The following is a 20,815-nucleotide window of genomic DNA, read 5'->3' as shown; positions in this document are numbered from 1 at the left end:
ACGCCCATAACTCTCTACTAATACGTCTGTAGGCGCATCACTCTGTGGTGGTATGTCTATAGGCGTACCAGACTGCACTTGTATGTATATAGGGGCATCACTCTGTTCTGGTATGTCTATAGGTGCATCACCCTGTACTTGTATGTCTATAGGTGCATCATTCTGTTTTGGTATGTCTATAGACGCATCAGACTGCACTTGTATGTCTATAGGTGCATCATTCTGTTCTGGTATGTCTATAGACGCATCAGACTGTACTTGTATGTCTATAGGTGCATCATTCTGTGCTGGTATGTCTATAGGTGCATCACCCTGTACTTGTATGTCTATAGGTGCATCATTCTGTTCTGGTATGTCTATAGGCATCAGACTGTACTTGTATGTCTATAGGTGCATCATTCTGTGCTGGTATGTCTATAGGCATCAGACTGCACTTGTATGTCTATAGGCGCATCAGACTGCACTTGTATGTCTATATGTGCATCACTCTTTACTATTGTGTCTGTAGTATCATTACTCTGTACAAGTATGTCTGCAGAGCGCATTACTTTAATACAAGTATGTCTGCAGGCGCATCACTCTGTACTGGTATGTCTGCAGAGCATCACTCTGTACTGGTATGTCTGCAGGTACTGGTATGTCTGCAGAAGCATCACTCTGTACTGGTATGTCTGCAGGCTCTCCTCTGTACTGGCATGTCTGCAGAGCATCACTCTGTTGTGTTGCACACTGTTGTGGTAAACATCTGGGTGTAGTATCCATCTTTCTTTGTAAATCAAGAGGCACATAACGCTGTATTGATACAAACTGGGTTTGGTTATCCTCAGTGGTATGATCTGGTGTTGGTATATCCACTGACTCATCCTCTTCATCATTTGCGTCATACTGTATTGGCATATCCGATGGTTTATCAGATTGTGCTGGGGTATCCAGCCACTCCCCACATGGGTTTGGTTCATGTTGAATATAATCAGAATTGACTGACATATTAGTGGCAAGTGACCAACTTGTGGCTGTGGCAAAGTCAGATTGTAATAATTCATCTTCATCTGCGTGGGACCATAATTCAGACATCTTGCATAGACCTAAAACCAGAGTACTAAACTAAGGGACTGGCTAATATCACACACTGAATTTGATAACACTAACACTCAATAATCAAAGCAATTCAGTTTCAATTTTAATTAGTGCTGGCAAATAACTATACAGACAACAAATCTCGTAAAGTGAAATACAAGTATATTACCACACTCATGTGTGTTATATTTAACAAGTACTTATTTTCTATTTACAGATATGACTTACCTGTAATGTCTTAGTGGGATTTTCGTGACTGTAAATGTCCCTAATATAAAACGCACACTTTAGAAAATAGCTCCTCTCCCAAGGTTCAAAATAAACTAACCTTGGCTAGTGTGAAACAAACCCTGTAAACAGCTGGGAGAGGCACGCTTTATATATGGCCACAACAGAATAACAGAAATTAAGACCATCTGATCCCGGAGAGAGGTCCTTATCAGCTGTAAGTCTAAAGAGCCAGAACATTCCTTCAGCATATCAGTTGTTTTAACCGGTAAGGGAAATTCTTGATGGACACCACACAGTCTGCCAGAGGCGACTGCTGCCAGTTAAGGGTTTATGGCATGAGAATATCAAGCGTGGCTACAGCAGTTGAGCAGGACTGAACGGTGTATATTAACATAGCATAACCTGGTCTATACCAAAAGGAGAGATAATTGATAAGTTGTTTGTACTCTAATGCATAACCACCTAATTAAGCCCCTGATTGCTATGGGCTTTTTTTATGAGTAACATGTCAGTATGTGAGTGCATTAATACCCTTACCTAAATTTGACAGAATTATTTACTTAAGGTGTTCTGGCACTAACCCCTCGAAATGTCTGTTGTTTGTGAGACTCTTGGTCATCACATTCAAACAGCATCCAGCACAAATGTCGGTTGTTTGTGAGACTCTTGGTCATCACATTCAAACAGCATCCAGCACAAATGTTTGTTGTTTGTGAGACTCTTGGTCATCACATTCAAACAGCATCCAGCACAAATGTCTATTGTTGTTTGTGAGATTCTTGGTCATCACATTCAAACAGCATCCAGCACAAATGTCTGTTGTTGTTTGTGAGATTCTTGGTCATCACATTCAAACAGCATCCAGCACAAATGTCTGTTGTTGTTTGTGAGATTCTTGGTCATCACATTCAAACAGCATCCAGCACAAATGACTGTTGTTTGTGAGACTCTTGGTCATCACATTCAAACAGCATCCAGCACAAATGTTTGTTGTTTGTGAGATTCTTGGTCATCACATTCAAACAGCATCCAGCACAAATGTCGGTTGTTTGTGAGATTCTTGGTCATCACATTCAAACAGCATCCAGCACAAATGTCGGTTGTTTGTGAGATTCTTGGTCATCACATTCAAACAGCATCCAGCACAAATGTCTGTTGTTTGTGAGATTCTTGGTCATCACATTCAAACAGCATCCAGCACAAATGTCTGTTGTTTGTTAGACTCTTGGTCATCACATTCAAACAGCATCCAGCACAAATGTCGGTTGTTTGTGAGATTCTTGGTCATCACATTCAAACAGCATCCAGCACAAATGTCTGTTGTTTGTGAGACTCTTGGTCATCACATTCAAACAGCATCCAGCAGAGACAACCAACTTTGTTTGTCAAACGCTGTTATTACATTCAGACAGCATCTGTCGTTGCTTTTGACTCTCTTGGTCATTAGTGGCAGTGGGGTAGCCATTCACACAACATCCAGCACTGACCACTGCTGTTTGTCAGACACTCTTTGATCACAAGACTGTTGTCTGTGTCCTCGCGCTGTAGGTGTGTGGTTATCAAATCTCCATGTTGTGTCTTTGTATGCTAATTTTGTTTTATGAGCATCCTCTTGTTTCAGGTTCAATGACATCAGTACATCTGTACGCATCATCTGCTGTTCGTTTGCTCAGTACTTTGTGCTAAACCACCCAGAACTGACTAAAGACATCCTTGGTAAGGACTCAAATCTCCCATTACGGTGTTGTAATTCAAACACACTTCTATTCTAGTATATGCATTATCATGTAGATTCAGAATATTGCGTTTTTGTCTGGAAAATGGATGTTTGGGAGCAGACAGGTTAGTCGGTTAGTGTTTACAACTTGAAGTGTTTCTGCAGAGCAACTAAAGGTTCGGCAACACGACCCTGAGGAGACTGTGAGGATTGAGGTCATCAACTGTGTCATGAATGTTGCCAAGAAAGACTTCGACTTTGTAAATGAAGAAATGATGACCTTCATTAAAGAGAGAACCTTGGACAAGAAGGTAAGCCCCAGTAGGAAATGTTGGTCCCATGCTAGTGTTTTATAGGAGCATGGCATCATTTTGAAAACAGTGACACTGGTGGCCCAGTCATCTAACATGCTGCAATTCACTGCAGAGTTGCTTCCCTTGGTTGCACCAGGAACCTGTGATTGTGGGTTGGAATCCTTGTTTACACCAGGTATGTTTCCTGGTCCAAACTTAGCACATGGGTTTCACCAGAGAGACCAGCATCGCCTCCGGCTTTCCTCCCATGGTGACTCACCATGACCAAACTCACTCATTTAAAAGTAACATAATTTTTGTGGAATAGTTTGGAGTTGGACGTTATTAATCATGAATTTCACTTCCATAAACAGAAAAACTGAATTTAGAGATAAAAGTGAAGAGCTACTTTCGTAGTAAATGTTTGGAAGAACTTCAGTGTGAGTTGTTTTCAGTTCAAGATTCGTCGTGAAGGGCTGCTGGGTCTAGGCACGATGTACAAACAGGTGATGACCAAGGAGACCATCAACCCACAGCATGAGAAGAAGGTGGCTTGGATCAAGAACAAGGTGTTCCACGCATACTACCAGAACAGCAATGATGACAGGTAACCCCTGTTTTGTGGAGCAAGCAAGCTCATGGTTCTTTGCTGAGACATTTATAAGAAGTTAATTTCACCTGACACATAGTCCCATTAATAGATGTTGAGAAGTGATGCTCTGCTCAGCGTTCCCCTGGTTGACCAACCACAGTATTCTCCCTCTGATCTTGCTCTGTCAGACTTCCTTTGGTGCCCATGAGGGAGGAAACAAATGTCTCTCTTTCAAGTCTTTGTTTGTGAGGCTCACAACATATCAATAACCACTTTAATGTTTGTATGAAAAGTAATGACTTCTGATTAATTTGTAACATGATTGGTCCAAATAAGGAATGAGATTTAAATATGCAGAGATATTAAGAAATATTGAGATATTGGTTGTGATCTTAAAACATGCAGAATGGTATGTGTTGTGACTTGAGCGTCCTGCACAATGACATTACTCGTTACAGGTTACTTGTTGAGCGGATCTTTAACATCAACCTGGTGCCCTACATGCTGCCAGCGAATGTACGGATGCTGAGATTACTGCGACTCTACTGTACCCTTGATGACCATGCTGTCAAGTGAGTCACCACAATTGCACACTACATTTACAGGGCTCCAGATAGGATGTGTATCTGCGTAAAGTCGCATGGATAATTCATATATAGTGAAGCTGGCACTAAATTCAAATCAATGAGTGAATGATACGCATAGCTTTCTCAGAATAGAGTCAGATTTTGTTTACATGCGTGAAGCAAACCTGTCAAAATATTGTTTCAGTCCTACACATCTGATCTCAGGCTTACACATGTTTGTTGCTAAAAAGGTTGGGCAAGCCATCGATACTATCTAAATATAAAGCTTTGTAACCAATCAGGTTCACACGAAAAAAATGGCTTGCTACCTGCCTGGTTTTGGTTGTCTGTATTGAAGTGAAAATTGTCGAGTTTTCCTGAATGATCTCCGTTAATATTTCCAATCCACATTCGGGACACGATTTGTTTAAAATCTAGAGCTGCTGAGTGTTATGTGTCTCATGTTGTATTGCTTCATGTGTAAATGTTGTGTTGATTTCTTTGCAGGGCATTTAATGAATTATTGAAGCACAGAAGTTCGTAAGTATGACACACTGACAAGACATTAATCACTTGCCTCGATCACATCAATGTACAGATTTACCTTGATTATAATGCTTTGTGAGGACCATACGCTCGCGTGCGAGTTATACTAAAGTGGTAAGCACTTAGGATCTGGCTGTCTAAACTCTCCCACTGCTGTTACTGCAGCACAAAACTTAAAAACTGTTGAGGACAGCATTAGCTGCCTGACTAGGCCATACGTGGGTAGTACTAGTGGTCTGAGAGGTTTGTCGCTTTGCAGGGTCCGGGTCCAAGTTATGCAGCTTCTAGAGGCTATAGAACTACACGGACAGCCGAACGCCCCTCCACTCTTTCCAAGACTGTCAGGTCTTGCTCGTAAGTATTGAATATGGTTCCGTTGATGACAATAAAAGAATATTACATAATATAAAATCCTACTTTGTAAAGGTATGCATTGCCAAAAAATAAATATGTGCAGTGTGTCCATCGAAGTCCATGTTGAGCGGATGTGTATTGTGTATGAACCCTGACAATCACATCATACCCATGGGCGGTTGCTGCTATTTTTTCTGACTGCCCCAACAGGTACGCTGCCTGAGCAACAAAAGCCACAGGAATACCTGAAGAAGTTCAGTCAGAAACTGCGAGATGACAAGCGGATGCGACACCTGCTCAAGGTCGTCGTGCACCCTGAATGCTCCTGTAAGAAGGCAGAGGAGGCTGTGGTATGTACGCTGGTGCACTGTCCTGGATACGCTTTACACATTGATACTCAGATGTCTAAGTGAGCCTTGAAGACAAGCATAGACCGTGTGGGACCAGGCTACAACAGGACCCCACTCCTTCATTGTGTGGGGGATCCAGGCTACAACAGGGGCACCCAGACTCCTTCCATTGATTGTCATACAGTGGGGATCCAGCATAGAATACATCCCCTCCCCTCAGCTGTCTGTCATACAGTGGGCACCCAGACTGGGTTAAGTCCTCTCCAACCATTACTTGTCATACAGTGAGCACCCAGACTGGGTCAAGTCCTCTCCCCAGTGGGGACCCAGACTGGGTCAAGTCCTCCTCTTGTCATACAGTGGGTACCCAGACTGGGTCAATTCCTCATTTCCACTTGTCATACAGTGGGCACCCAGACTGGGTCAAGTCCTCTCCCCACCATTACTTGTCATACAGTGGGGACCCAAGAAGTCCTCTCATAACCATTACTTGTCCTCTGGAGTCAAGTCCTCCCACCATTACCATACATTACTTGTCATACAGTGGGGACCACACCCAGACTGGGTCAAGTCCTCTCCAACCATTACTTGTCATACAGTGGGCACCCAGACTGGGTCAATTCCTCTCCAACCATTACTTGTCATACAGTGGGCACCCAGACTGGGTCAAGTCCTCTCCTCAAGTTACCTCTCAACCATAGATGATTCAAAGTTACAATAGATCATTAGAACATGTGAATCAATTTATCAGTATGCATGTTGCCTTGGTCAGTAAAGGGGCATTACATATGTTAACATATTTTATATTTGGGATTACACTTTCACAATAAGGTACAGATTCTAGCGCTTTTGTTGGGTTGAGTCCCATCCGGGATTGAGCCCACACCCTGAAAATGAGGCACCTAATCGCCAGCACTCAGAGTCGGCAATCTAACCTGCTCAGCCATCACGGATTCCACAAAAATGGAAGTCAGACCTCGGACTTTGTGTACCTTTCTGATAAGTGAAATTTGGCCACTGTCTGGCCTGGCGTGGGTAATTTACAGGCTGCCATATAGTACCAGTTCTCAAACAAGCTTACTGATGAACGCATGGATCCATTTCATGACTTACAGCCATAGTCAAGTGTTGTAATCGCAACTATTGCTTATGTGAAAGCCCCGTTATAGCTACATTTCCACAGATGGAGATCTGATGTTAGTAGTGATGGACATAAATACTACTCAGAGGCCCAGATAAGCTGCGTATCCGGGTAAAATACGCATAGAAAATTTCCAAGCACGCATTGAAAAATAATTGTTAAAGTTTAAAGCAAATCGTCATTACGATTTATAAAATGTTAGAATAACATCGATTGCTATTAAATTAGATACTGTTAGTATAGGATTAGTGTTGTACTGTCAGTACAGGATGAGTGATTTTTTATGACTCAGAACATACCTGCTTAGTAAACTTACTCAATGACATAATACTTAGGTGAGTAAAATGACTGAAATACGCACATATTTGAAAGCAGAGGGTAACGGAAAAATGAAATACCCACTCCAAAAAAATACAGTGGGTACAGTACCCACATGAGCTAAATCTTATCTGGAGCTCTGACTACTTTTTAGGTAGAACTGAATATTGCCATGTTATCTCTTATGTATTATTCTTTCAGAAAGAGATATTGAAAAAGATTGGATGTAATCCTGGACAAGCCAATTACATGTACAACCTAGTCAAGTCGCTACTGGAACGTATCGCCCCAGTAATGATTGATGCTGTTGCCATGGAGAAGCTTGTGAATCACGTAAATGAAACGTTAACAGGCATTGGTGAGAACATGGATGGCATCCACAATGCTGGGGAGAAGTCTGTCAAGTTACTGCTGGTGAGTGAAACCATCATACTGGGCTTGCCCTATCCTCTCAAACCTTGTGTCATCATGTGAAACCATCATGCTTGTCTTGCCCTATCCTCTCAACCTTGTGTCATGTGAAACCATCATGCTTGTCTTGCCCTGTCCTCCCAAACCTTGTGTCATGTGAAACCATCATGATGGACTTGCCCAGGCCTCTCAAACCTTGTGTCATCATGTGAAACCATCATGCTTGTCTTGCCCTATCCTCTCAAACCTTGTGTCATGTGAAACCATCATGATGGACTTGCCCAGGCCTCTCAAACCTTGTGTTATCATGTGAAACCATCATGATGGACTTGCCCAGGCCTCTCAAACCTTGTGTTATCATGTGAAACCATCATGATGGACTTGCCCTATCCTCTCAAACCTTGTGTCATGTGAAACCATCATGCTTGTCTTGCCCTATCCTCTCAAACCTTGTATCATGTGAAACCATCATGATGGACTTGCCCAGGCCTCTCAAACCTTGTGTTATCATGTGAAACCATCATGATGGACTTGCCCTATCCTCTCAAACCTTGTGTCATGTGAAACCATCATGCTTGTCTTGCGCTATCCTATCAAACCTTGTGTCATGTAAAACCATCATGATGGACTTGCCCTATCCTCTCAAACCTTGTGTCATCATGTGAAACCATCATGATGGACTTGCCCAGGCCTCTCAAACCTTGTGTCATGTAAAACCATCATGATGGACTTGCGCTATCCTCTCAAACCTTGTGTCATGTGAAACCATCATGATGGACTTGCGCTATCCTCTCAAACCTTGTGTCATCATGTGAAACCATCATGCTTGTCTTGCCCTATCCTCTCAACCTTGTGTCATGTGAAACCATCATGATGGACTTGCCCTATCCTCTCAAACCTTGTGTCATGTGAAACCATCATGATGGACTTGCCCAGGCCTCCTCTCAAACCTTGTGTCATCATGTGAAACCATCATGCTTGTCTTGCCCTATCCTCTCAACCTTGTGTCATGTGAAACCATCATGATGGACTTGCCCTATCCTCTCAAACCTTGTGTCATGTGAAACCATCATGATGGACTTGCCCAGGCCTCTCAAACCTTGTGTTATCATGTGAAACCATCATGATGGACTTGCCCTATCCTCTCAACCTTGTGTCATGTGAAACCATCATGATGGACTTGCCCTATCCTCTCAAACCTTGTGTCATGTGAAAGCATCATGATGGACTTGCCCAGGCCTCTCAAACCTTGTGTCATGTGAAACCATCATGCTTGTCTTGCCCTATCCTCTCAAACCTTGTGTCATGTGAAAGCATCATGATGGACTTGCCCTATCCTCTCAAACCTTGTGTCATGTGAAACCATCATGCTTGTCTTGCCCTATCCTCTCAAACCTTGTGTCATGTGAAACCATCATGATGGACGTGCCCAGGCCTCTCAAACCTTGTGTCATCACCACCCGTGATTTGGTCACAAATGTTTAGTAGGGCTTTCTGTCAATACAGATAATAGAGATTGATATTTGTGCATAAAGTATTTGGAGTATTAACTTAGCAAATATGCATAAAGATCTAAAAGAAACTCAGAACTGTCGTGTAATTACAGGATACAGAAACATCACATTTATATCATGATCTTTTGCTTATCTCCCTTTTCCTTGTGAATGGTAGTGGAACACTTGAATCCCTTGAAGTTCCCGAAGCGGACGTAAAAATACACTCACCCACGAGTTACCTCCCTTTTCCCGCGTAAACAGTCATGTGACTAGCCTTACTTGTCACTCTCTCCCTTTTCGCCCAAGTGGATGGTTGGGCGAGCACTGAAGTCACGCATACAGCATTATATCCTTTTTATTTAGGTCCTATTCTTCAAAATTACGCTGGGCACAATGTGTTAAGCCCATTTCTGGTGTCCCCCACCGTGATATTGCTGGAATATTGCTAAAAGCGGCGTAAAACTAAACTCAGTCAGTCAGTCAAAATTACGCTGTGTATGAATTTGGAAAAAACTACTATGTGTTATACAGGGTTCGAAATCTACGCTAGTCCGCTAGCCCAAGGCTAGTAAATCTCCCGGAGGACTACCAAAACATCTAACAGTACTAGTCCGCCAGGCTACCAGGCAGTAGTCGCATCAAAATGATATATAACTTTAGGAACCTAACTAACATATGATTCATTAATTAAATCTATCACTTTTCACAATGTCTGAAAACACTTATTACATTTCAAATGACCATATATTATCGACAAACTTAAAATTAAAAGCTATTTTTCGCAATGTTATTGGAAAAAACAATTCTCGGACACATGCTTCGGCAACGGGTCCACATCAAAGTTGTCAAAGAGCAAAGTAACGATGTTTCGAGATGATAATTAAATAAATTGAAGAATATATTCAATAACGGTACTCATAAAATCAAACCTACATTATAACTTACTATTCCCATCTTTATTGTGTGATCGTGTAATGTAATTCAAGTGACATCTTGGCTTTTGTCGCCTCGAAGTGATTTCGTGCTCGGACACGATGTTTAATGCTAAAATATATTCATGAAGCATTTTTGTCACAGGTCATAACCTAGCACGATACGTCCACTAAGGTCCAGAATATACTTATAGGTAGTGATCTTGTGCGTAACACGTTCAGAATAGCATGAATTTACCCAAAACTTTTCGTCTGAATCTAAAAGTTTTCGTTTCACGAAGTATCCATTGCTGTTATATGATTGGCTGCCTTAGGTCCGTGTGTGATTTTGACCAATCCGCGATACACAAGTAGCAGACTGTGACAAGAAAGCATCATTAGAAACCAATCTTTAACCAATCAAATCGCTTCTTACAACTGTGAAAATACTCTTGGCAAGGGTATAGTGATATAGTTGATGTTCAGAGCTTTTCGAGCGATACCATGCATCAAATAGATAAGCCTCACGTTTTTATCGAAGCTTAAAGCGGAGGTATTTCCCACTGTTGTATCACGTTAACAAGCGGAAAGCCAATGTTATCGGGAAATAGACGACCATACATATTATTTGAGAAATATCTTTGTAATAGTTTTCCGATTGCGTAAACATGAAAAACAGAAAAGAAAAACGTAAGGGGATAATTATGACATGTAACAAATGGAAAAAATCGTTGCATTGTTTGCTTCCTTCGTGGTTTATCTGGACATTATAAATGTATAAGTTTGCATTTTCATTAAATATTAACTTATTTACGTTGTAGTTGTGTTATTTGAATAATATGATCATATCCATCTGTCATGACTGAATTAAACTATATATGCCAAAACATATTGTGTGTTTGTTTGTTATGATACCACACCTCTGCCAATACTGCTTGACTAAGTCAAATTAATTATTTGGTTTATTAAAGATTGAAATTTGAGGACTACTAAAATTGTGTGAGGACTAGTAGTTTGGTGAGAGTCACTAGTCCTCATGGCTAGTAGACTTTTCAAAGAGATTTCTAACCCTGTTATATGTAAAAAAATTGTAAAAATTATTTGTATTTGTGTCATAAATTCATTGTTATGTAACTTTGTTTACATTTTATGAAATCTTGCAGTGTTTGCAGGCACAGGTTATCCGTGGCTGATCCTCACCCCCAATGCCTTTCGTGCATAAAACCATGTTCTTCCAGCTTGCGTTGTACTCATTCTGTTGATTTATCAAATCTACAATTTAATCAATATTTGTCTTATATCTATGGGCATGGATTGATCAGCCTGCAAACAGCCTGCAAACTGTATGTTGATTGCTACTGCGGAGATTCATAATACTGGTGCTATGTTGAGTACGTTGCAGGGGCAGTCTGCTGGTACGGGGGCCAAGAAGAGATCGGCTACAACGCAGTTGACTCCGACTCAAGCTAAGAAAAAGACGTCGTCTTCTTCTACGTCGCAGAAGAAAGTATCTGTTACCAGATCGGAGGGTAAATCAACACATTAGAAATCCTTCACCGAAGAGATATTACCTCCGCATGAAGAAGACGTTTATGATGATCCCCCCCGTTTCTTCTACCCGAAGTACCTACGAGATCGGCAACTCAATCGACTTCCACGACTACTAGATCGTCTACTGCAATGGTCACAGCAGGCCAGCTGTTTGACGAACTACCACAAACTTCTCTACGGAGTGATGTTGAGGCACACAACTCATCAGCCTTCGTGAATGCTTCTTCTACACCGCAGCAACTTCAATCAACTGGATCTGGGTGAAATTATGAGACAATTCACCAACCAGATGATGGCTATGATGAAACGGAGGTTCGAGGAAGAAGCGAAGGCTCTGCGAAGCCTCTCATCTACTGACACTGTGCGCAAACCTACAGACCTGCGCTAACCAAGCCTATCGGCACCTATCTGCAGCATCAAGGTCTACGCAGTGCCGGTTATCTGGACTACGGCATACAGGTTCTTCAAAGTGCCAATCAACTCAGACAGCTCACGCAACTAGGATGGCTAGTGAACCTGATGAAGTTGGAGTTAGAATCAAACAAGATCTTCAATTGCTGGGAATAAGAATTATCACAATACAGAATTGTGGTCCCAGAAGATCATTGGGTCAAGATACAAGCCATGATTCCACAAGCAGTCATCTCTCCGTTAACACTACGAACATGGCAATGTCTACTCGGTCAACTAACCTCGGCGCAGGACTTGACTCGCACAGGAAGATTACAACTACGGCCGCTGCAACGGTTCCTGACAAAACATCTGGACAGCGTCGACCCTATCTTGCTGCCAGACAATCTTAAGAGGTACCTACTTTGGTGGACCCACAGGTTGAACGTCTGCGGAGGGACCTATTTACAAGAGCCGGCCTTCGACACACATCTCTACGTAGACGCATCGATACAAGGTTGGGGTGCACATCTCAACAATCAAGTTGCATCAAGGAAGTGGTCCAAACTGAGCAGCGTTTTCACAGCAATCTGCTGGAGATGAAAGCTGTGATCAATGCCTTACAACTATGGTCGAGCTCGCTGATCAAAAGAATGCTGATGGTCCACACGGACAACTCTACTGTGGCATTCTCCATAAATCGGCAAGGATCTACAAGATCACCAAGCCTACTATAGCTCACATTCCAGTTCTTTGACATCATGGAGGAGGCAAACATCTGGATAAAGGCGTGTCACATACCCGCGGAGCCAAGAAAGTGCTTGCAGACGCTCTCTCCTGACCACTGCACCTGTCACCTACAGAATAGATACTCCATCCAGAAGCATTTCGGCTCATCATAAGGGAAATAGGATCCCCATGCATAGACCTGTTTGCCACGAGGTTCAACAAACAACTACAGACATTTGTCTCACCAGTTCCAGATCATCAGGCATGTGTATCCCGTGCACGACGAAATAGTGGCTGTTCCGTTTCCGTTTCTGTTTGCGTTTTCAATGAAAATTTTCAAATATAAGAAAGCTGGTGGTTATTAGTAAATGATAAACGTGTACTATTTATATTTATGTGGCAATTTTGTACAATGATAAAATTTGCAATTCATCGGTCCGTTTCTGACTCAAACGGACTGTAGAATGTCCCAAGAGCTTCCAACCCACACGAAGTCAGAGCATTGGCGTCAACACTAGCTCTGCAAGGAAATTGCTCTATATCAGCAATTATGGAGGGCTGCTTTTAGAAGTCGCACACATTGTTTGCCAACCACAACCTCCGAGACATAGCCACTGAAGATGTCTCAGGCATTCACCAATTTGGGCCTCTTGTTGTAGCACAGCTACTAATGGCTCCACAAAGGCGCTGAGTTGGAAAGTCTCACCCTTTATCACGTTGACTTGTTGATAACTTTTACTAAAGAAAAGTATTAGTTTGAAAGTCCATGCGCACAGTCTAGGACAGGCTAGCATGAGTGATTAAAGATCCTGTACGGGTAAAGATCTTACCTGTACGTGAAGGGGTTGCAACTCATATATGATAAAGATCTTATCATAATCTATGGGTTGTTATAAGATATCTAGTAATAAGAAGATACTAGTTTATCTGAAGCCACATGAATCAAGATGATTCAACATGTCTGAGAGGGAAGTAAGACAAGAAGTGGTCCCCCCGAGTTATAACGGAAGTTGGGAGAATAGGGTTTCGGAAATGCCGCTACGCAGTTCCCATGGGGGGGATACGGGATGTATCTAAGGACAGCTGATGAATCCAGGAAGTGGCCTGACCCACCACCAATCCGTCGGATTCTATAAGCAAAAGATCAAAAGTCAGGATAAGAAAAAATATGTAATTTTTCAAGTAAAATTGATATTTTTATACTTATCCTGACTCATGAGGTCAAGCCCTCCCGACCTCCCCGCTGGAAACACTTCAGATTGCACAGCAAATCCAAGTGCTTGGGCAGAAAAATCAGGAGAGAGTGACAAGTAAGGCTGGTCACATAACTGTTTTCGCGGGAAAAGGGAGGTAACTCGTGGGTGAGGTTTTTTTTACGTCCGCTTTGGGAATTTCAAGGGATTCAAGTGTTCAACTACCATTCACAAGGAAAAGGGAGATAAGCAAAAGATCATGAGTCAGGATAAGTATAAAAATATCAATTTTACTTGAAAAATTACATATTGTTTTGTTTGCATTTCAAGCATCAGGGCAAACTTTGGTCAATCAAACACCCAGATTGCATGTATTATATATATATTGGTCAAAGGAAGTGAACTCTCGTTTTATGAGTTACTGACTATAAACTTATTTTGTGATGTTTTTATTTTCTACTTTTGAGAGTATAATATATTTTTTCTGCATTGTGTTGTGTAAGATTTAGGCAGAATGTCCGCAACTAAGACGATAATACTTCTTGCAGGCCCTGTCATACGCATATCCACATCACTTTCGAACTGCAGAAGTGTTTGAGAAGTTCCTCACGTTCTTGAATCATGACGACGACACAGTCAGTAAGTACCAGGTTTCTGTATTAACTCTGTCTTGCTAATGTGTTCTGAAATGGCAACTATTTGTCTTCCGTTTCATCTTGTCTAATAGAGTAACTTATATGAAACCTTTGAACTAAGTCTGAAATGAAGGCTCTGAAACATCTGTTTTTCCAGGTGATATTACACAACAGATCATCACCAACACTGGTTCAAACCTGCAGAGGATGCACCCTGACATATACTCGTAAGACTCTATATGCACTTCTCTGTAAACAGGCTTGCTCTATCAAATCACAACAGGAGGACAAGGGGATGTGTAGATGGCAAGGGTGATACGTGGTTGTGTAGAGGAAAAGGGGTTGTGTAGAGGAGAAGGGGGATAAGTGGTTGTGTAGGGGATAAGGGGTTGTGTAGTGGACAAGGGGTTGTTTAGAGGACAAGGGGGATAAGTGGTTGTGTAGGGGATAAGTGGTTGTGTAGGGGATAAGTGGTTGTGTAGAGGATAAGGGGTTGTGTAGAGGACAAGGGGGATAAGTGGTTGTGTAGGGGTAAGTGGTTGTGTAGGGGGGTAAGGGGATAAGTGGTTGTGTAGGGGATAAGTGGTTGTGTAGGGGGTAAGTAGTTGTGTGCAGGGGATAAAGGGGTTGTTTAGAGGACAAGGGGGATAAGTGGTTGTGTAGAAGAGGAAAAGGGGGTTGTGTAGAGGGACAAAGGGTGATAAGTGGCTGTGTAGGGGATAAGGGGTTGTGTAGAGGGACAAGGGGTTGTTTAGAGGACAAAGGGGGATAAGTGGTTGTGTAGGGGATAGAAGTGGTTGTGTAGGGGTAAGAAGTGGTTGTGTAGAGGGATAAGGGGTTGTTTAGAGGGACAAGGGGGATAGAAGTGGTTGTGTAGGGGATAAGTGGTTGTGTGTAGGGGATAAGTGGTTGTGTAGAGGATAAGGGGGTTGTGTAGAGGACAAAGGGGATAGAAGTGGTTGTGTAGGAGATAGAGTGGTTGTGTAGAGGGGATTAGTGGTTGTGTAGAGGGACAAAGGGGGATAAGTGGTTGTTTGTGTAGGGGATAAGTGGTGTAGAGGATAAAAGGGGGTTGTGTAGGGGATAAGGGGTTGTGTAGAGGACAAGGGGATAAGTGGTTGTGTGTAAGGGGTTGTGTAGAGGGACAAGGGGGATAAGAGGGGTTGTGTAGGGGATAAGGGGGTTGTGTAGAGGATAAGGGGTTGTGTAGAGGACAAGGGGGATAAGTGGTTGTGTAGAGGATAAGGGGTTGTGTATAGGACAAGGGGGATAAGTTTTTGTGTAGAGGACAAGCTGGTTAAGTGTGTTATGCTAAACAGACGTATTAAATCCATTGAAAAGATGCTACCCATATTACTTTATGCGGTTGTGTAGGGGATAAGGGGTTGTGTAGAAGATAAGGGGTTGTGTAGAGGACAAGGGGGATAAGTGGTTGTGTAGAGGATAAGTGGTTGTGTAGAGGACAAGGGGTTGTGTAGTGGACAAGGGGTTGTGTAGAGGACAAGGGGTTGTGTAGAGGATAAGGGGTTGTGTAGAGGATAAGTGGTTGTGTAGAGGATAAGGGGTTGTGTAGAGGACAAGGGGGATAAGTGGTTGTGTAGAGGATAAGTGGTTGTGTAGAGGATAAGGGGTTGTGTAGAGGACAAGGGGGATAAGTGGTTGTGTAGAGGATAAGTGGTTGTGTAGAGGACAAGGGGTTGTGTAGTGGACTAGGGGTTGTGTAGAGGATAAGTGGTTGTGTAGAGGACAAGGGGTTGTGTAGAGGATAAGGGGTTGTGTAGAGGATAAGTGGTTGTGTAGAGGATAAGCTGGTTAAGTGTGTTATGGTAAACAGACTTATTAAATCCATTGAAAAGATGCTACCCATATTACTTTATGCTGCTGAAACAGATGCTACAATGAGTGAATATCATTGTAGGAGTCTTGTGCCGGTGCTGGTCCGTACAGCCAAGATGGGAAACCCCAAGCAGACAAAACATGCCATCAGATGCATCAGCGTAGTGTGCAAGAAAAAAGAGCCTATTCTGGCTCAGGTGTTCGAGGTGAGTGATTGCTTAGTGTTTGCTGGTGACAAAGGGCAGAGAGTACAAACTGAAATATTTTGTCAGGAAACTACCTCAGTCTACACTCAATCATGGCTATCGACAGTATGTTACATATAGTTGTATTGACCTCCTTTGTCGCTTGTAATGATTGTCAGGAAACTACCCCAGTCTACACTCAATCATGGCTATCGACAGTATGTTACATATAGTTGTATTGACCTCCTTTGTCGCTTGTAATGTTTGTCAGGAAACTACCTCAGTCTACACTCAATCATGGCTATCGACAGTATGTTACATATAGTTGTATTGACCTCCTTGTAGCTTGTAATGATTGTCAGGAAACTACCCCTGTCTACACTCAATCATGGCTATCGACATTATGTTACATATAGTTGTATTGACCTCCTTTGTCGCTTGTAATGTTTGTCAGGAAACTACCTCAGTCTACACTCAATCATGGCTATCGACAGTATGTTACATATAGTTGTATTGACCTCCTTTGTCGCTTGTAATGTTTGTCAGGAAACTACCTGAGTCTACACTCAATCATGGCTATCGACAGTATGTTACATATAGTTGTATTGACCTCCTTTGTAGCTTGTAATGTTTGTCAGTACCAGATTAATGTTTGGCAACATCAAATGGCATAAGGAAGCAGTTTTTCAGTTTGTTCATCTCTGTGTGACATTGTGGGTAGCTTCAGCTGGAAGCTCCAGCTCCTCGTCAGTTGCTGATGTTGAGACTTTGGTGTTGCAGTATGTGAAGAAGAACCTGGATCCAGAGTCTGCAAACTACATCACATCAATCGTAGCACTGGGACATATAGCCAAGTTGTGTCCGGAAGAGTTTGCCACAGACATGAAATCCATTGTTTCCAGAATCATAGTGAAGGACCTCCTCATGCAGGATCAGGTAAGATGCCAACAGTTGGGCTGGGGCTACTGTCTAGGAGTGAAGTTCAGTTTTGGTTTTGCCATGCATGCTTTGATTATTGCAGCAACTGAACACATTAGTTTGTAAATTATCATTGCACATACATTTTTGTTACAATGTCTACTGACAGTGAATGAGAAAACTACTATTCCATAAATATTACCTTCTGAGGTTATTTTGGGTGGTGGGGTAGCCCAGTAGCTAAAACGTTCAGTAGTCACACCAAAGACCCGGGTTCAATTCCCCACATGGGTACATTGTGTGAAACGTGAATATTGCTAAAAGCGGCGTAAAACTAAACTCACTCACTCATTCTGAGGTGATTTAGCCGTCAGATCACTTGTTTTAATCAGGGTTTTTTTTGGTGTGATTTAATAACATCTAATTGACCAGAATTGAGTCATTTCCAAATTCATAGATGCAGTATAACAAGTGAGTGATTTCCAAATTTTTAGTTACTAGTAGCAGTATAACAGTTGAGTGATTTCCAAAATCATTGATGCAATACAACAAATTAACACTCTCTTTGATGGTTTGGTGTTCCAGACAGAGTGTGTTGAGGCAACAGAAAGCTGGTACAGTGACCATCTGGTGTCTGAAGAAACACAAGCAAAGGTAACAGCAATAAACATGAAGCTTTGGCTCATGATCAAATACTGTTGGGGGGGATCTGAATTATTTCAGAGTGCTCTGAAAACAAATTCTTGGTGAGACGAAGCTGTTGTCTGGCATTTGATTTTTCATGGAACAGTCGGCAATATTCCCTCTGTATTGTGGTAGCCCAACACACCATTGGGTGACATTATAACAGCATCACTGGTTGTGACCACCATATGTAAGTTGATTGACTTTCACAAGCAGTAAAGTGCTGGGGAGATAGTCTAACCTGGGTGGTGACATAATGTGTTCGTGTCAGACACTGGACGTCTGGTGCCTTCTAACTCTGCCTTTCTTGCTGGCCACCTTTGATGAAACCAGGGGGCCACATAAATATTTTCTACAGAAGAACATCACTGTTTTATGTGTTTGTCCTGGGAAGTTTATTCTTTTCTGCATGCACTACTTACAGTCATGAACCAGCTGCTGCATTGTAATTGAACCAGCCAGTCACAACGTGTGTTATTACAATGGTCAGTTCATTCATATGTTGGGTGATATCTAGTTTTGAGCCATTTAGGAATTGGGTGTGTAAAGGTTCAGTGATTCATTCTGACCTGCATTCATAAATTAATTATAGTTTTACTCTCTGTTACATGTTACAAAGCTTCTTTTGATATTGAAAGAGTCCCAACTATGCTGCAAGATTGTGTGTCGAAGCATGCATGTTGATGTTCAGGTGCAAGCGATGAAGCTGTTGGTGAGATGGTTGCAGGGGCTGAAGAGCAACCAGAACAACTCGGGTACATCAACACTCCGGCTTCTCTACACCGTCATCATACATGAAGGGGATCTTATGGAACACGGCAGGATCAAGTGAGATGGCACCATTTGTTCAGTTTGTTGCGGCTAGCTATAGACACTAATTTCACCTGGGATTTCACTTAATAATTACTCCTTCAATACTCTAAAAGAGTCAAATACTTCAGGACATCAATGTAAAAAACGTACTGTCATGGCATCCTAATCTATCACTGCAGTTCATGTATAACTTGACACTGTGCGTAACATGTCCGTATCTCTGCACAGAAAGGTGGTAAGTAAGTAACTTGGGTCCCCACTCTAAGCCTCCAGAAAGTAACTTGGGTCCCCGCTCTAAGCCTCCAGAAAGTAACTTGGGTCCCCGCTCTAAGCCTCCAGTAAGTAACTTGGGTCCCCACTCTAAGCCTCCAGTAAGTAACTTGGGTCCCCACTCTAAGCCTCCAGTAAGTAACTTGGGTCCCCACTCTAAGCCTCCAGTAAGTAACTTGGGTCCCCACTCTAAGCCTCCAGAAAGTAACCTCGGTCCCCACTCTAAGCCTCAAGTATGCAGGTTTGCTGTAGTTGGCCATGCATCTGTAAATCTGTCTGCTGTGTAGTGACCTTGTTTCTTGTCGTTGCAGTAAACCGGAGCTGGCTAGGCTGCGGCTTCAGGCAGGGTGCTGTATGTTGAAGCTGGCCGAGGAGACCTGCTACTCCGACATCATCCCTTGTGAACAGTTCCAGGCCCTGGCTCTTCTCATCAATGTAAGGATAATACAGTTTAAATAATACTATAATATTACGTAATGTGACATAGGAAGATGTTGAGTGCAGTGGCAATGATTCCAGTGGGTTATAAAGCTGAATTAAGGACACAGCAAAAGTAGCCTGAAAACATGGCTGTGTGTTTACTTGGTTTTATTTTATATCAGTGTACTATGTTCTCATATGTCACTGGCATTTGAATAGTTTGGCTAAATTTGTCGTGTCTACATTCATTGGAGCAAAGCTACCCGTGTCATGTGATTGTACCAGCATGTCTTCTTGTTCCATGTGATCAGGACAGCTGCTATCACGTGAGAGTCAAGTTTGCCATCAAGTTGCACAAAGGGCTCCTGAACATGCGGCTGCCGCTGGAATTCATGAGTATCTTCTCACTGGCAGCCAATGATCCACTGAAAGAGAGGCAGCGTCAGCTCAAACAGTTCCTTAACGTCAACATTCAGAAGCGGCGTGACTACCTCAAGCAGAACCCTGCAGCTAGAAGTGAGAACGTTTACATGGATTTATCTGGGATTCTAAGCGCATTGCCAGTTTTGTTTACAGTTGGTATTCTTTTCAAATCATATTTCAGAGACATTTTAACATTGAACAGTATTACGGCATTCAGTGCAGTGATGAGACAGAAAATGATCCAGGTTCTTCCTCTATATTTGACCTTCTGGTCACCTCAGTCAAAATGGTTATCAGTTCAGTTGGGAACAGTTGTGGCAAAATATTGGCCTCTGAGCAGCTCTAAACAAATCCCTGCATTACATGTATTGTTTTTGGTCATGTGTTCTTGTTGTGTCAGCTCTCGTGGACAGTTGTCACTAACTGTACAATGTGGGTTTCAGACCGAATGTTTGCCATCCTGCCAGACTACATCCTGCCCTACACAGTACATCTCCTGGCTCATGACCCCGACTTCAAGACCTTCCAGCAGACAGATGCACTCAAGAACATTAAAGAGTGAGTTTCTCTCTATATGGGTCTCTTGCAGGAATGTTAAACTTGTCAACTGTGTCAACACATCACTTTGTGATGTACCTTGCTGGGTCAACACATGACTGTAATGTACCTTGCTGGGTCAACACATGACTGTAATGTACCTTGCTGGGTCAACACATGACTGTAATGTACCTTGCTGGGTCAACACATGACTGTAATGTACCTTGC

General features: G+C 42.4%; 1 protein-coding gene across 3 annotated transcripts in view; it reads left to right on the top strand.

Moving 5' to 3' along the window:
• LOC124270516 (sister chromatid cohesion protein PDS5 homolog B-like) overlaps positions 1-20,815 on the top strand; it is a 68,039-nt gene that overhangs the window by 22,430 nt on the left and 24,794 nt on the right. For all 3 annotated transcript variants that reach the window (XM_046705534.1, XM_046705533.1, XM_046705535.1), the window contains exons 10-26: positions 2,930-3,024; positions 3,191-3,336; positions 3,774-3,925; positions 4,369-4,482; positions 4,984-5,016; positions 5,282-5,376; positions 5,587-5,726; positions 7,387-7,599; positions 14,415-14,505; positions 14,659-14,728; positions 16,420-16,543; positions 17,303-17,458; positions 18,026-18,094; positions 18,816-18,952; positions 19,519-19,642; positions 19,939-20,143; positions 20,494-20,608. In XM_046705534.1, the coding sequence (XP_046561490.1) occupies positions 2,930-3,024; positions 3,191-3,336; positions 3,774-3,925; positions 4,369-4,482; positions 4,984-5,016; positions 5,282-5,376; positions 5,587-5,726; positions 7,387-7,599; positions 14,415-14,505; positions 14,659-14,728; positions 16,420-16,543; positions 17,303-17,458; positions 18,026-18,094; positions 18,816-18,952; positions 19,519-19,642; positions 19,939-20,143; positions 20,494-20,608 (2,079 nt within the window). The remainder of the gene's footprint in view (positions 1-2,929; positions 3,025-3,190; positions 3,337-3,773; positions 3,926-4,368; positions 4,483-4,983; positions 5,017-5,281; positions 5,377-5,586; positions 5,727-7,386; positions 7,600-14,414; positions 14,506-14,658; positions 14,729-16,419; positions 16,544-17,302; positions 17,459-18,025; positions 18,095-18,815; positions 18,953-19,518; positions 19,643-19,938; positions 20,144-20,493; positions 20,609-20,815) is intronic.

Source organism: Haliotis rubra, unplaced genomic scaffold (genome assembly GCF_003918875.1).
Source record: "Haliotis rubra isolate DU_JTF1 unplaced genomic scaffold, ASM391887v1 Scf1520, whole genome shotgun sequence".
Classification (NCBI taxonomy): domain Eukaryota; kingdom Metazoa; phylum Mollusca; class Gastropoda; order Lepetellida; family Haliotidae; genus Haliotis; species Haliotis rubra.
Note: the sequence above shows the minus strand (reverse complement) of the source record. Positions and strands in the feature narration are given on the sequence as shown.